Source organism: Amphiura filiformis, chromosome 8 (assembly GCF_039555335.1).
Source record: "Amphiura filiformis chromosome 8, Afil_fr2py, whole genome shotgun sequence".
NCBI lineage: Eukaryota > Metazoa > Echinodermata > Ophiuroidea > Amphilepidida > Amphiuridae > Amphiura > Amphiura filiformis.
The window spans coordinates 57,974,246-57,986,688 of record NC_092635.1 but is presented as its reverse complement, the minus strand read 5'-3'; the positions used below and the strand labels follow the sequence as shown (position 1 = coordinate 57,986,688).

The window sequence follows — 12,443 nt, the reverse complement described above, 5'->3', positions numbered from 1 at the left end:
CTTGCACATCACCTCAACGAGCCTGGCCAACATCATTGTAGGCCCAATATACCAGCCTAATGGCCTAGGCCTATATTACGAACTTAGTGTAGTTTTTATCCCCCTCTCTCTCATGTGATTTGAGAGACACGTCTCATACTCTCACCCCTTTTCCACCTCTTGCCATCCTCCATCTCCCTGTTCCTCTCCCCTCTCTCTTCCCCTTCTTTCTCCCTTTCTGTCTTGTTTTTTCTCTCTTTTCCCTTTCTTAGTGTGTTACCCTTGCGTTTTAAAACATGCAGAATTTCGTGATCGCGATTATCCCCTCGGAAATGAAACCTGTCAAGATGTAAAATAATCAGAAATAAATAGACCAGGTCTCTGTTTATATTTTATCAAAATAAAAAGCTAAAAGTAGCTATATTGATTGAGATGAACTCCGAGAAGGAAAATCGATTATTCCTATTGTACTAAATTTGAAAAGAAACCACTTGAAATCACTCCACTCATTCACTCGATGATACCAACCGGCCATATGAGCCAGAGTGTGACGACTGACCTCATTACTGTGTATAATTTAGAACCGGACGGAACCGCCCGGAACCGGCGGGCAACCGGCGGTCGAGTTTTGATTTGATCCCTAAATAAAGACACTATAATGCTTTTAAATTCAGATGTATTTTGACGGATTTTTCCTCGGTCGCGCGGACACCGTTGACCGGATTATTCGGTGGACTGAAAAAGGAATGGAAGGGGTTTGGCACGGAGATCCAAATCTAGGCAATGCAGCTGATATCTTTTATGGTATTTTCTTCATTGCATACAGCGCCCCCTTTGGTTTGTCAAATGACGACGGAGGCTGGTCTCCACCTGTCCAGGTACGTTATTAAAATACAAACCTAGATCATTTGCATAAATATTCTGGTCATATTTCAGATGTACTTTGACGGCTGGTTCTTTGGTCGTATTGATGAAACTGATCGAATTCTGCGATGGATTCGGAAAGATATGGAAGAGGTTTGGCATGGCGACCCCAATTTGGGGAGTGCTTCTGACCTATTCTATGGTGTCCTGTTTCAAGGCTATGGTGCTCCGTCTGGCACATGCAATGATGAAGGGTGCTCAGATCCTCCAATTCAGGTATCACCGACAACTTTAAGATATAATTTCAGTACATTCGACTCGATTCATGAATAATTTTGTTGGTTTTTATATTGATTTTATATGACCTTTGTGTTTTCTGTCTTCCTTGCAATTTTCGTTTTTTAGGACGATCCTAACCTCTTTGACAATAACGTGGACAACAGAGTATTAAATTTTAACTTTTGGGCAAAGCTACAGGTATGTTTATTTTATTTATTTTTTTATTTTTGAAATTTCTTCTTTTTCTTCTTCTCCTCCTTTATGTTCTTTGCTATCTAGGAGCACGTGTGGCCGAGTGGATAAGGCGCCCGACTCATAATCCATAGGTCGCGAGTTCGAGCCCCGCTCGTGCCAACGTGTTGTGTCCTTGGGCAAGGCACTTTATCCTCATTGCCTACGGGGGATGGGGTGGGTTGGATGTTTGTACAGTTGTTTGTTTCAATGTTGCAATATTGGCGCTGATTAAGCTGCTGCCTGCAAATTGCATTGTGTCTGTTCAAGTGTGTTTAATGTAAATTCTAGCAATTTGACCTGCGGGTCACCATTACAGTTTGAAATAAAAAAAACACCTTCCTTTTTTATCTTCGTCTTTTTTCTGTATCTTTTTTATTTGTTTGTTTCAATACAAGCTTCGTATTCTCGTGGCCTTCTTTTCTTTCGCCTTCGTGTTCTTCATTTTTTTCTTTCGCTCTATGTTTGTCTTTATTTTCTTTCATTTCTTCTTCTTCCTCTTCTTTTTTATTGTTTACAGCACTCTATTATATTCATGGACTTGATCATAATCTAAGTTTGATATAAAATTGGATCGATTCAGCCCATTTATTGGTCGAGCTATGAGTTTAAAAATATTGGACGAGACGTAGTCGAGTCCAATTATTTAAAACTCATAGCGAGACCAATAAATATTGGGCGTAAAGCATCCAATGTTATCTGTTTTATTATGTTTGGGATCCAATATTTTTACACACTTGGATTCAACAAAACATAATAATGATTCATCTTGTTTTCTGAATTGCAAAATATTTCTTTTCGCAGGCACAATTTTATGCAACCAATCACATAATGTTTACAATGGGTGGTGATTTTAACTGGGAGAATGCGCACGAATGGTTCAAAAACTTGGACAAGCTCATTAAATATGTGAATGATAAGGTGAGATAGGCAAAACATTGATATGGAATTAAAGGAATTAAAAAAAATACAAGCTTGCTATTGATGAATTGTTCCTGCACTGTGTTGCCAACGTTGGTTCAAATACAGTCTGAATTATTATTTGAAATGTATTACCAATTGTTACCTATTACTTTGGATTTTTAATATATACACCAACGTTTGCCCAAAGTTTTGCAGCATAGCCTACAACTAACCTATGAAAAGCCTTAAGGGCTGGGGTATGAGCGACCTTGAAGTTCCGGTATCTGGAGAGGGGAAGCAATGAGTTACCCCAAATCACAGCGGCAGGTAGTGACTGGGCCGCCGAGTGCTAATATATATTTATTTTGGAAGGTTCGTGTTTGTTTTAAATTTTGGGGCGTTTTTCCAAAATGTGATATTTTTGGTCATATTTCAAAAAAGCGACATGCCAAAGACAACTATTTGGGCACAAAGTTTGTTATTGTTATTGCAGTTCTTTTCCACATACCTACGTTAACATTCGATTGGGTGATTTACTAATATTATATATTTTATGACTGCAATTTGGCGTTTTCAATGCGTTTTACACGTATCATGAAATTAACGCAAATATCTAGTCACGCTGCTTTTAGAAATTTTACCTGATCGTCGGCTTTTGCAGGCAACAGAATGCAGATTGGCTCACGATAGATGTCGTATTCCTCTATGTGGTTCACTCATTGATAAAATGAGTTTGCATTCCTTGTAACAACACACACATTGCCGTCTGGAAACCGGGTCTGGTACTGATTTTGGGACAGCCAATAGACTTCAGCGCCGTATCAAATCTCATAAAACCACACGACTGACGACTACGTGTTTATGTTTCCCGCACGAAAGCTTGTGTCTACATCTATTACTATACTTCTTTGGAAACGTTGACCTTTGACCATTCTTTGTATAACGCCCTGATATGACCTTGATATGTTCGCTTGATTGGGTACGTTATAGCATCCATTTCATTGAGGTGTTAGGACTTGGTCAGTACTATACTTGCAGGGATACAATAGTTTAACATGGTGTGTGAGCATGGTGAAAGACTCATTATTGATTAGGCGCGGACATATTAAAGGCACAGGTCCTTTGCGTGTATAGCAGAAAATTATAATAGAATGTGTGAATAGAATGTTTGGAATTTTGCAACTAAAATACTAACTGCATTCTGCATTATGTATTTATTTATTTATTTAGGCCTATGCCTATTTATTTATTTACTGACTTATTTATTTATTTTATTTATTTGGTATATTAGTTAGTAGGCCTAGTTAGTAATATTCCATGATAGGCCTACGTCGGTTTATTATTGATTGTTGATAACTTGACAACTTGATTGATTGATTGATCGATTGATAGTCATTTCACATTATATTCCTAGTTTATAGGCCAATTTGAATAACATCGTACATTAGATAAATATACCTATCAGTATTGATTTATTCTATTCAGCAATATCAAGGATTACTATCAAACTTCTCATAGCTGATTGTAAGTTGGCTCAGTGGTAACGCAGTAGGTTTTACAACACCGAGGTCCCGGGTTCGATTCCCACCTCTGCCTATTTTTTGCAAGGCTGAGAAAAAATGAAATTTCTGGACTGCAAACTTATTTGGCGCGATCTGAGCTGGTCCTTTTCTGGTGGCTGTGTCTGTTACAGGCACACTCCCTCTGCATCCAAACCAGGTTCACGCTCATTATACCTCCCTTAAGGTTAGCAACTATTTTAAACTGTTAAGATTTGGTAGTTCACAGCATCTTGCGAATGGTAGTGAGCTTTGGCATGTTTGGTTAAAATTGCATTGATCATTTCATAGCATGTGTGTAGAAGAATTCAAACATCACAGATATACTTTTGTAGGTCCTGTGGTTCTTGAGTTATGTTGTAAAGAGGGCTGAAACAACAACACTTTTGTAAAACGTACATAACTCATTAACAACAATAAATTAAGCAAGTTTTCAAAGTATATGATTTGTAAAATGAACTTTTGAAAAAGTGTTATTTTTCAATAATTATGTTGATTTAAACAATGAAAATCGATTTTATTTTGGCTGCTTCGACTAATAATACCGCATCTACCCGTAAGCCAGTAGCGACCAAAGCCACAAATTAGGCAGAAAGGCTCTTCACTACAAAAAACATCGATAACACCGACCCTTTATCGTCAAAATAATACAACGAGATGCGGAAACGGAAGAGTTAAAGTTATCTGTTATTCGTCAATACACACACACAGATTAAGATCAATTTTAATCTTCACAAATTACAGGAAAACAGCACCGGTGTGCATGCCTTATATTCTACACCAACATGTTACCTGAAATCTCTAAGCACGGCAAACAAAGCCTGGGAAAGCAAACGTGAGGATTTCTTTCCTTACAGAGACACCGCGCATGCGTTCTGGACAGGATATTTTACCAGTCGACCAGCCCTCAAGAGATACGAAAGAATCACAAATAATTTCTTGCAGGTCAGTATTTTCACTCTCAACGCTGTTAAGCACCGCAGTCATATTTTCTTGATCTTGTGACTAATTGTCGATGTTGCTTCGATGCTTGTCATTAATGAAATGTAAACTAACTATTTTTAATCAAAATTACCGGTAAATTTCTATTGGTCAATACATTACATTTATACATACAGGTTAAATGTTTTCACAATTAACAAAAGTCAATTAATTGATATTTTATACTAAGGACCGTCCAATTTAGGCTCCATTGCCTTCTTGGTATAATACATTTCTATAATTTGTACCACGCAAAGTGACGTTTAGACAACTTAAAAAGGGTTTATCACTAAAAATACTTCCACTTTTTCTGCATTAAATCACCACTCATGATTTAACTTTGTTTCTAGTTGTGTAATGACCTATGTGCGTATTTCTTAGAAATCTTAGAATTATTGTGTTGGGACACGTGGTCAATTTTACTCCTTGTTTCCATCCCCAGTCACGTAAATTTTGATGGACGTTTTTCAAATAATGTTCTATGTGTAACTTCAACTCTCCTGTAAGCTATATCCCTCCCCTTCCCCACCAATCAATGTTGTAGAGTCCAACACGGAGCCTGAAGATAAGACCCCGATCAACATTGTTACGGGGGGAAGGGGGATCGATTTTAGTTCATGGTCCTAAACTGTCCCAAGACTAAATTCTATGATTGTAGTTTTGTAGTGTGAGGGGGAACTCTTTACTATTTTACGTCATTAATAGAGGTTGCGATTTGCATATTCGACACAAATTCTCACGTGTCGCACGCATGACGTTAAAACACGTACGTTTTGTACTGGCTCGCGCGGTTTATTTTTAAGTGCAATTTTGATAATAATGTCATTAAATGTGCACGTAGTAGTCCTTTTATACAGCAATAAACATTGGGGAATTACTTAAATACAATTGATTTTAAGCGACATGTTAGTCCTGGTTAGTCAAATTCAAAAACATTCTGAATTGAAGAAGGTGTAGCCCATGGCATAGGCCTTTATGTGACCATATTTTGTACAATGCCTTTGTACGTTTGTTCAGAGTACGGGCTCATGCGGTATGAACGTACGGATCAGGCTGACGGATGTCCGTAATAACGAACGACAATAAGACGCAAGGCGTATGGAAAATCGCAACCTCCCTATTTTATAAGGCATGATATAGGGTATCTAAACACATTTATCATTGGTAATTTGTTTCATTCATCGTTTTGTTTCACAGGTTTGCAAACAAATGGAAGCTATGGAAGAACCGGAAATCAGACCTAGTCCAGGAAATGATACCGAGTCTTCATTTCTAAGTTAGTAGTTACATTATTATTATGTTGTTATGAAGTTTTTGTTTGAACATTTGTTTGAACACATACATGTATATCATGCAACTCCCTACTGTATATTCGAGATAACATTCATTGTGTCACGTAATAATCAGTATAACGTAATAGTTAGTACTTAATATCCATAATTTTTGTTATATTCGTTATTTCCTCAAGAACGTGCCATGGCAGTAGCTCAACATCATGATGCCGTTTCGTAAGTATCTCGTCTTTGTTAGGTTCTTTAAATATCACATAGTTTGTACATTATGCTTACTCTTTGATTACCGTACGTAAAAACTCGATAGTTAGCATATGTGCTTACTATTGAGCGCTTTTAAAACATGCAAACATGAAGAGCCCCATCCACAAAAGTGTAAAGGGTTTTGAGCAAATCATCGATACACATAGTTATATACGAACACCCAAACCTGAAAATGTGTGTCTCAACCCCATTAGCTCAGTTGGTAAAGCGCCGAACTTTGATACAATTTCGTGTTTTAAAAAGCGCTCGATAGTAAGCACATATGCTAACTATCAAGTTTTTATGGTATTTCAAAAATAAATGTGTTTACTCGAATATATGGGATATGAAGATATGAAGGATTTTCTTTTCATTGGCATATTCCTTTTTTGTGTTGACTTGTTTGTTGTGGTTTGAAATTTATCGGCTATCTGAACCTTCTTTTTCCATGGTTACATCAGGGGTACAGAGAGACAACATGTAGCGGACGACTACGCTTTAAGGCTGTATTTAGGGACCAAACAGTGTCAGGTAATGTAATATAACATGATACCAAAACAGAAGAATAAAATAACAAAGTTAATTTCTTCAATCAGGAAAATAGCTTTTGTTTTATTGATGTATACATCATTCATTGTAATTTGTTTATAGCGCCGAATAAGAGATTGCTATAAACAGTCATTATCAGAAAAGTACCTTACGCCTTTCACTGAGCATGAGTAAAGGCTAAAACGGATATTCACTGTAAATAAATCGGTAACATCGCCCCATGTAGATAGAATAATAGACAGGCACACGGTTTATAAATATATGCTATTTGACAATCTTATTGCTTTATCACAACAATGATCTAAGGTGTCAATATTAACTAGACATGTACATAACTGTGGTCTAAGACCACGAACACAGCCGTTGTGTGACCCTTAATGACCTTTGACCCAAATTAATCAAGCAAGTGCTATCTACTGAAGATAGCAACATTAAGATATGATAATCAGGCAGGGTCTAAGTTTTTGCTTCTCAACCTTTCAGATGTTTTAAATTTAGTCATAGGACACATGTAGGCCTAGTTGAAATTACTAATGAAACCCAACATCCCTTTTTAAAGACTTTTCTTGTTTGGTGTTTTCTTGATTAATCTTTCTTGTAAATAGTCAAAAATGCTTGAGTTGAGGGATGCCTTCTTTTACTCCATCCATGATACCATGATGGTCACACAATTGAAAAAACACAGAATTGAAATCAGACATTACTGCAACTGCCAGGCCTAACCGAACTAAAGGCCCATCAACTTTAATATATGCTTTAAGGTTACTGCCTCTTTTGAGGTTTTGAGCAAAAACATGGGATGATTTTGCCACATTAAGTATCAAATTTGGCCCAGAAATAATCATCGGAAAAATAAAAGTTATACCTCATCTTAAAGGTAAAGGTTTATATATTATTATTTTTCCATTGCTATTTTAATTTTCAGACTCTGATTGGGACTGGGAGTGAATGAACTGGGTCATTGATTATAGCACTCGCTACTTTTTTTTTGACCAGTCATTTCATCAATTTTCCTCATTCCGATTTCTAAACCAAATTGTAGTCATCTATAAAACATCCCATGGTAACATTCTTGCTATTCAGTTTTGATATCTCTACTTCAGAAATAAAATTACAAGTTGTAGAAAATCTAAATTTACGACTGAAATTTGTATTTTTCAAAAATGTCTTAATGAGTCTAGCTTTCATAGCTTGTTTAATTATTTTCAAAAAAATTAACTTTGCAAGATATGGTGCATATCTTCGCTACATGTTCATACTCGAATTTTGGGATTACGATCAGCCAATTTCGAAATATCAATTTCTTTAGACAGTATGGTCAACACTTTTTAAGCTTTTACACGATTCAGAGATACGGTCAATCGCGTAACATTTCTTTCAATTCTATGTTACTTATTTGACAAAGTGTCAAACGAAATTCGCCCTCATAAGCCACGACAAGGCCCGGTTGCTTGTGTACTTTGCTACTCACAATCAAATGACTGCAACTGGTTAAATTCCTGATTTTCCTGGCAAGAAGACACGGAGAAATGTATATTTCACGCCCGGCCATGTGTTTACGTTTCATGAGGTCATGGGTCAATCCGGCAAATCGAGATGTACACACTTGGAGAAGACTGCCGCGGTTGTATATCCCGTTTGGAACATGATTGACCAACGATGTTATGAATGTTAGAAGCTGTGGTCTGAACAGGGCCAGTGTTTCATATTTCTAGTCAGAACAAACCAAGGGCAAAATTAACAATTTTAGAACAAGAATGGATATCGTCAGCCTACTACGATAATTGCCTTACTTTTTTTTTGTAATTTTGAGAACAAAAGTACAAAATAGGCCTATGGTTTAACGATGCATTTGTAAATCATATGATTCACCAATCTTTGCTCAAGAACAAAATAATGATTAGGCCTGGCGGGGGGGGGGGCGCTATCATTTTCTTCGGAAGGGGGTCCCAAATATACAGAAGGGTTCAAAAATTTTAAGGATAAAAAATATGGGGGGGGGGTCATAACATATTCGATGACCAAAATGTAGGGAGTCACAAGATGACAGATAGTGTGGTTATTTCATTCGAAAAGACTGATTTCAATGATTTCAATACAATTTTAGCCTGTTTATGGGTAGGCCTAAGGGGCTGTGCAATTTACCCCCGGGGGGTAAAACTTCCAAATGACAAAAATCGCTTCCCCCCTCTCGGCCCGCCAAAAATCGCTTCCGCCCCCCCCGTTGGCCCGCCAAAAATTCTTTGCCCCCTCAGCGCTCCGAGCAGGAAAATTTAAGCGTTTCCGTACTGTTTTCCCAAGCCATTTTAGAGTGTTTTATTAAAAAGGCGCCCCATGAATGCGTACCAAAAATCGCTTGGGGGGAATTGCTTGCCCCATTTTCGGCTCGCCAAATATTTCTTGCCCCCCCCCCGCCAATTTTACCCTCCCCCAGGGGTCATAATTATTGCACAGCCCCTAAGGTGTAGGCCAATCAACGGAGGGGGTCATAATTTTTTGTTGCCGAAAAAAGGGGGGTCGTAATTTCATTGCCGCCGACTTTTTAAAAATTTCGGACCACCCTCCTTCCAAAATCAGTAAAAACCTTTGTGTTGGATCTAATACAAAATTTGTATTTTATGAACCGACATATTGTCATGGGAAGTTACCGGTATTTTGTGTTTTTGTTATTTTGTATTTTAATCAGAAGGCCTATTGGACTATTTTCGAAGTTTAGATTTTCGGATCCCTTTTGTAGGCGTAGATCCTGGTGGGATGGAGGATAAATCCCACTAATATTTTGCCAGGGTAGATGTTCCATACAATCACCCTCCCAATGTTGACGCCTGTATGTGGGTTTCTGCCAGGGGTTTCTGACCAAATTAACCTCATTGGCCATTTTAGCTAGCCCCCAAAGTGTAAATTTTTGCACGCTCAACGCGAATTTATTCCACTTTTGCATCTAGTAGGCGCCTATGTCACAAGTTATCTTTTAGTATTTTTTTGCTTATAATGCTGTCGCCAAAAGGTGCTGGATTCACCGTATAGGCCTACTTAAAAAAAAAAAAAAAGAAATCTACACCACTGCGCGCTATCCCTTTGCCGCCTCTGCTGCCCTTCTTTTTTGCCACCCAAAAGCCCCTCCCCCCCGTAGGCCTACGCGTATGACGGGTATGGTCGTTAGGCCTAGGCATGCGGGGGGACAAGTTGATATTTTTAGACGGGGTGGAGGCTCCAGACTTGAAACCCGTAGGCCTACCCATTGCCATTTGACCGTGGACAGGTAGGGAGGGGCCTACCCATTTCTAAGGATTTTCTCAAAAATATAGACCCATGTCTAAAGTTTTCTTTCCTATAGGCCTAGACCCATTTTCCCCGAAAAGATCGAGATTCACGGTACGGAGGTTTAACGGACCCATAAGGATTTTCAGCAAAAATAGGGACCCATGTCTGTAAGGATTGTTTGCAAAAGCGCAATCCCCGTATGCATTTGGCAGTATGGGATTACCCTCCCCCCTCCCCCTTGCCGGAGGCAATATAGGCATGTCCATTGTCATTGAATAATGATCAATAGACCTCTAAGATCTGGAAAAAGGCGCTTTATAAATCCAAAATTTATTTATTTATTTATTCAACAATATTTGGTTGATCATTTATAATAATCATTTTTGTGAGCCCCGGGTTTCAGTAAATCTAATATAGGCCCATATCTTCCATATAAATATGTTTTCACAGCACTTCTTGCATGCCCGGGCTGTAGTGCAAAACAAAACACTACTGCAAGTTACCGGGCGCGGGCCCTGCTGGACGCACGGTTTCAGCACAGCGATATCCCGATTCCCGTTCGTACATCCCGTTTTGATATTATATGCCCAATTTGACGAGTTTGCCGGACTGACGTTCTAATCGGAAACGCTTCAACTTGAGAGTTAGTCTCCTTCACAATCGGTTTATGCAGTGGTTTACGTCGTTCTAAACACACGTCGTTCGTCCTTACAATATGCAGTCTGGACTCGAAACTAAGAGAGTAATTGGTGCATTATCGTGCATACCATGGAGCTTTTAATAAATGGACCTCACGCAATACAATCGGAGTTTAATAATAAAAAATTACCACGCATACACTGGGTAATCACAATTCATGTATAAACATACCGTTACAATGCTATTGATTTTCTTGGTTAATAAAATGTTTGAAGGTATTTCATTTTATACCGTAAGTGACCCCTTAATGACCTTTGACCAAAAATGTGCGAGGACCCCATAGACACTGGGTATTAACAATGCATGTGTGCAAGTGGCATTAGTCTCCTATGTAATTTGTGGGAGAAGAAGCATTTTAAAGGTATTTCGTTTTATTCCGAAAGTGACCCCTTAATGACCTTTGACCCCAATTAAAAAAATGCCATATATACATTGGATAACCACAATTCATTTATGAACATAAATGTCCTATTTTTTTCTTAGCAAATACAAATTTTTGAAGGTTTTTCGTTTTATACCGGAAGTGACCCCTTAATGACCTTTGACCCAAAATCTGTGAGGACCTCATAGACACTGGGTAATAGCAATGCATGTGTGGGGTCACCGTCATACATTATCTGTAGGAGAAGCATTTTGAGTTGAAATCACGTTTTTGACCCCAGCGTGACCTTTGACCTCACGAGTTTCATCTAACGTCGCGGCTGTGTAAAGAAAGAAAGAAAGAAGAAGATCCTGTAAGAAAAAAGACACAGCCGTAGTCAACGGCTGTGTAAATAGCTTGTGATGAAATCGTTCCAATATATATAACATGTCAACAAATTGAATGTTGTATGTTAATGACCTCTTAATTTTCATTATTGACAATTGGTTAATACATATTTTTACAGAGTCTTGTTGGTAGAGTCTTACGTACGCTGTCTGCTAAAAAGGCAAGCGAAATGCCACCTACGCCGCAATTCTGTACGTATCTGAATATTAGTATATGTCCTACTACAGAAAATACGCAATCGGTAAGTTCCTAAATCCTTTACCATAAATTTTTGAATGAGGTCACCCGATAGCTATTATAATAATGAAATACCAAATATTTAATGGAACACTATGAAAACTTATACAAATGTAGGCCCTATATTGTCTTCTTACTTTTGTGGGTGAGACATTAATCTTTTCAATGACTGCTGCCCCTGTACACCACCGCCAAGGTGTAGACGAGACAGGATCCAATTGAATTGATAGCATTTAAAAATAAGGACCAAACTTATAACCCCATTTTTGAAGAATTTGTTTTTGAGACGTTTAGGTCTAAATTTCCCTGCCCACACCAACTTTTAACATTGACCGGCTAGGAACTACAAATATTGGCCTATTCCAGAAATTAACTGCACCCCCTAAAGGAGGCATGTTAGTTTTTTATTTTAAAACTCGGGAAATCCCAGACCAGAATTTTATTTGGAAAAATGGGAATTTGCAGTTTGGGGAAAATTCCATTGAAAAATTGAGATTTCCCAGAAAAAAGGGGTAACATTTCACAGAAATTTTTGAGAAATCACATGTCTTCTTTCGTCTTTTGAAGTGAACATGGTGCATTATTGGGAATTCC

The 12,443-nt window shown here is 38.0% G+C and overlaps 1 protein-coding gene across 1 annotated transcript in view; it reads left to right on the top strand.

Moving 5' to 3' along the window:
* LOC140159284 (lysosomal alpha-mannosidase-like) overlaps positions 1–12,443 on the top strand; it is a 30,527-nt gene that overhangs the window by 4,682 nt on the left and 13,402 nt on the right. Inside the window, exons 5-12 of the mRNA XM_072182703.1 lie at positions 916–1,119; positions 1,249–1,320; positions 2,158–2,274; positions 4,560–4,760; positions 5,994–6,072; positions 6,265–6,304; positions 6,793–6,862; positions 11,731–11,853. Coding sequence (XP_072038804.1) covers positions 916–1,119; positions 1,249–1,320; positions 2,158–2,274; positions 4,560–4,760; positions 5,994–6,072; positions 6,265–6,304; positions 6,793–6,862; positions 11,731–11,853 — 906 coding nt within the window. The remainder of the gene's footprint in view (positions 1–915; positions 1,120–1,248; positions 1,321–2,157; positions 2,275–4,559; positions 4,761–5,993; positions 6,073–6,264; positions 6,305–6,792; positions 6,863–11,730; positions 11,854–12,443) is intronic.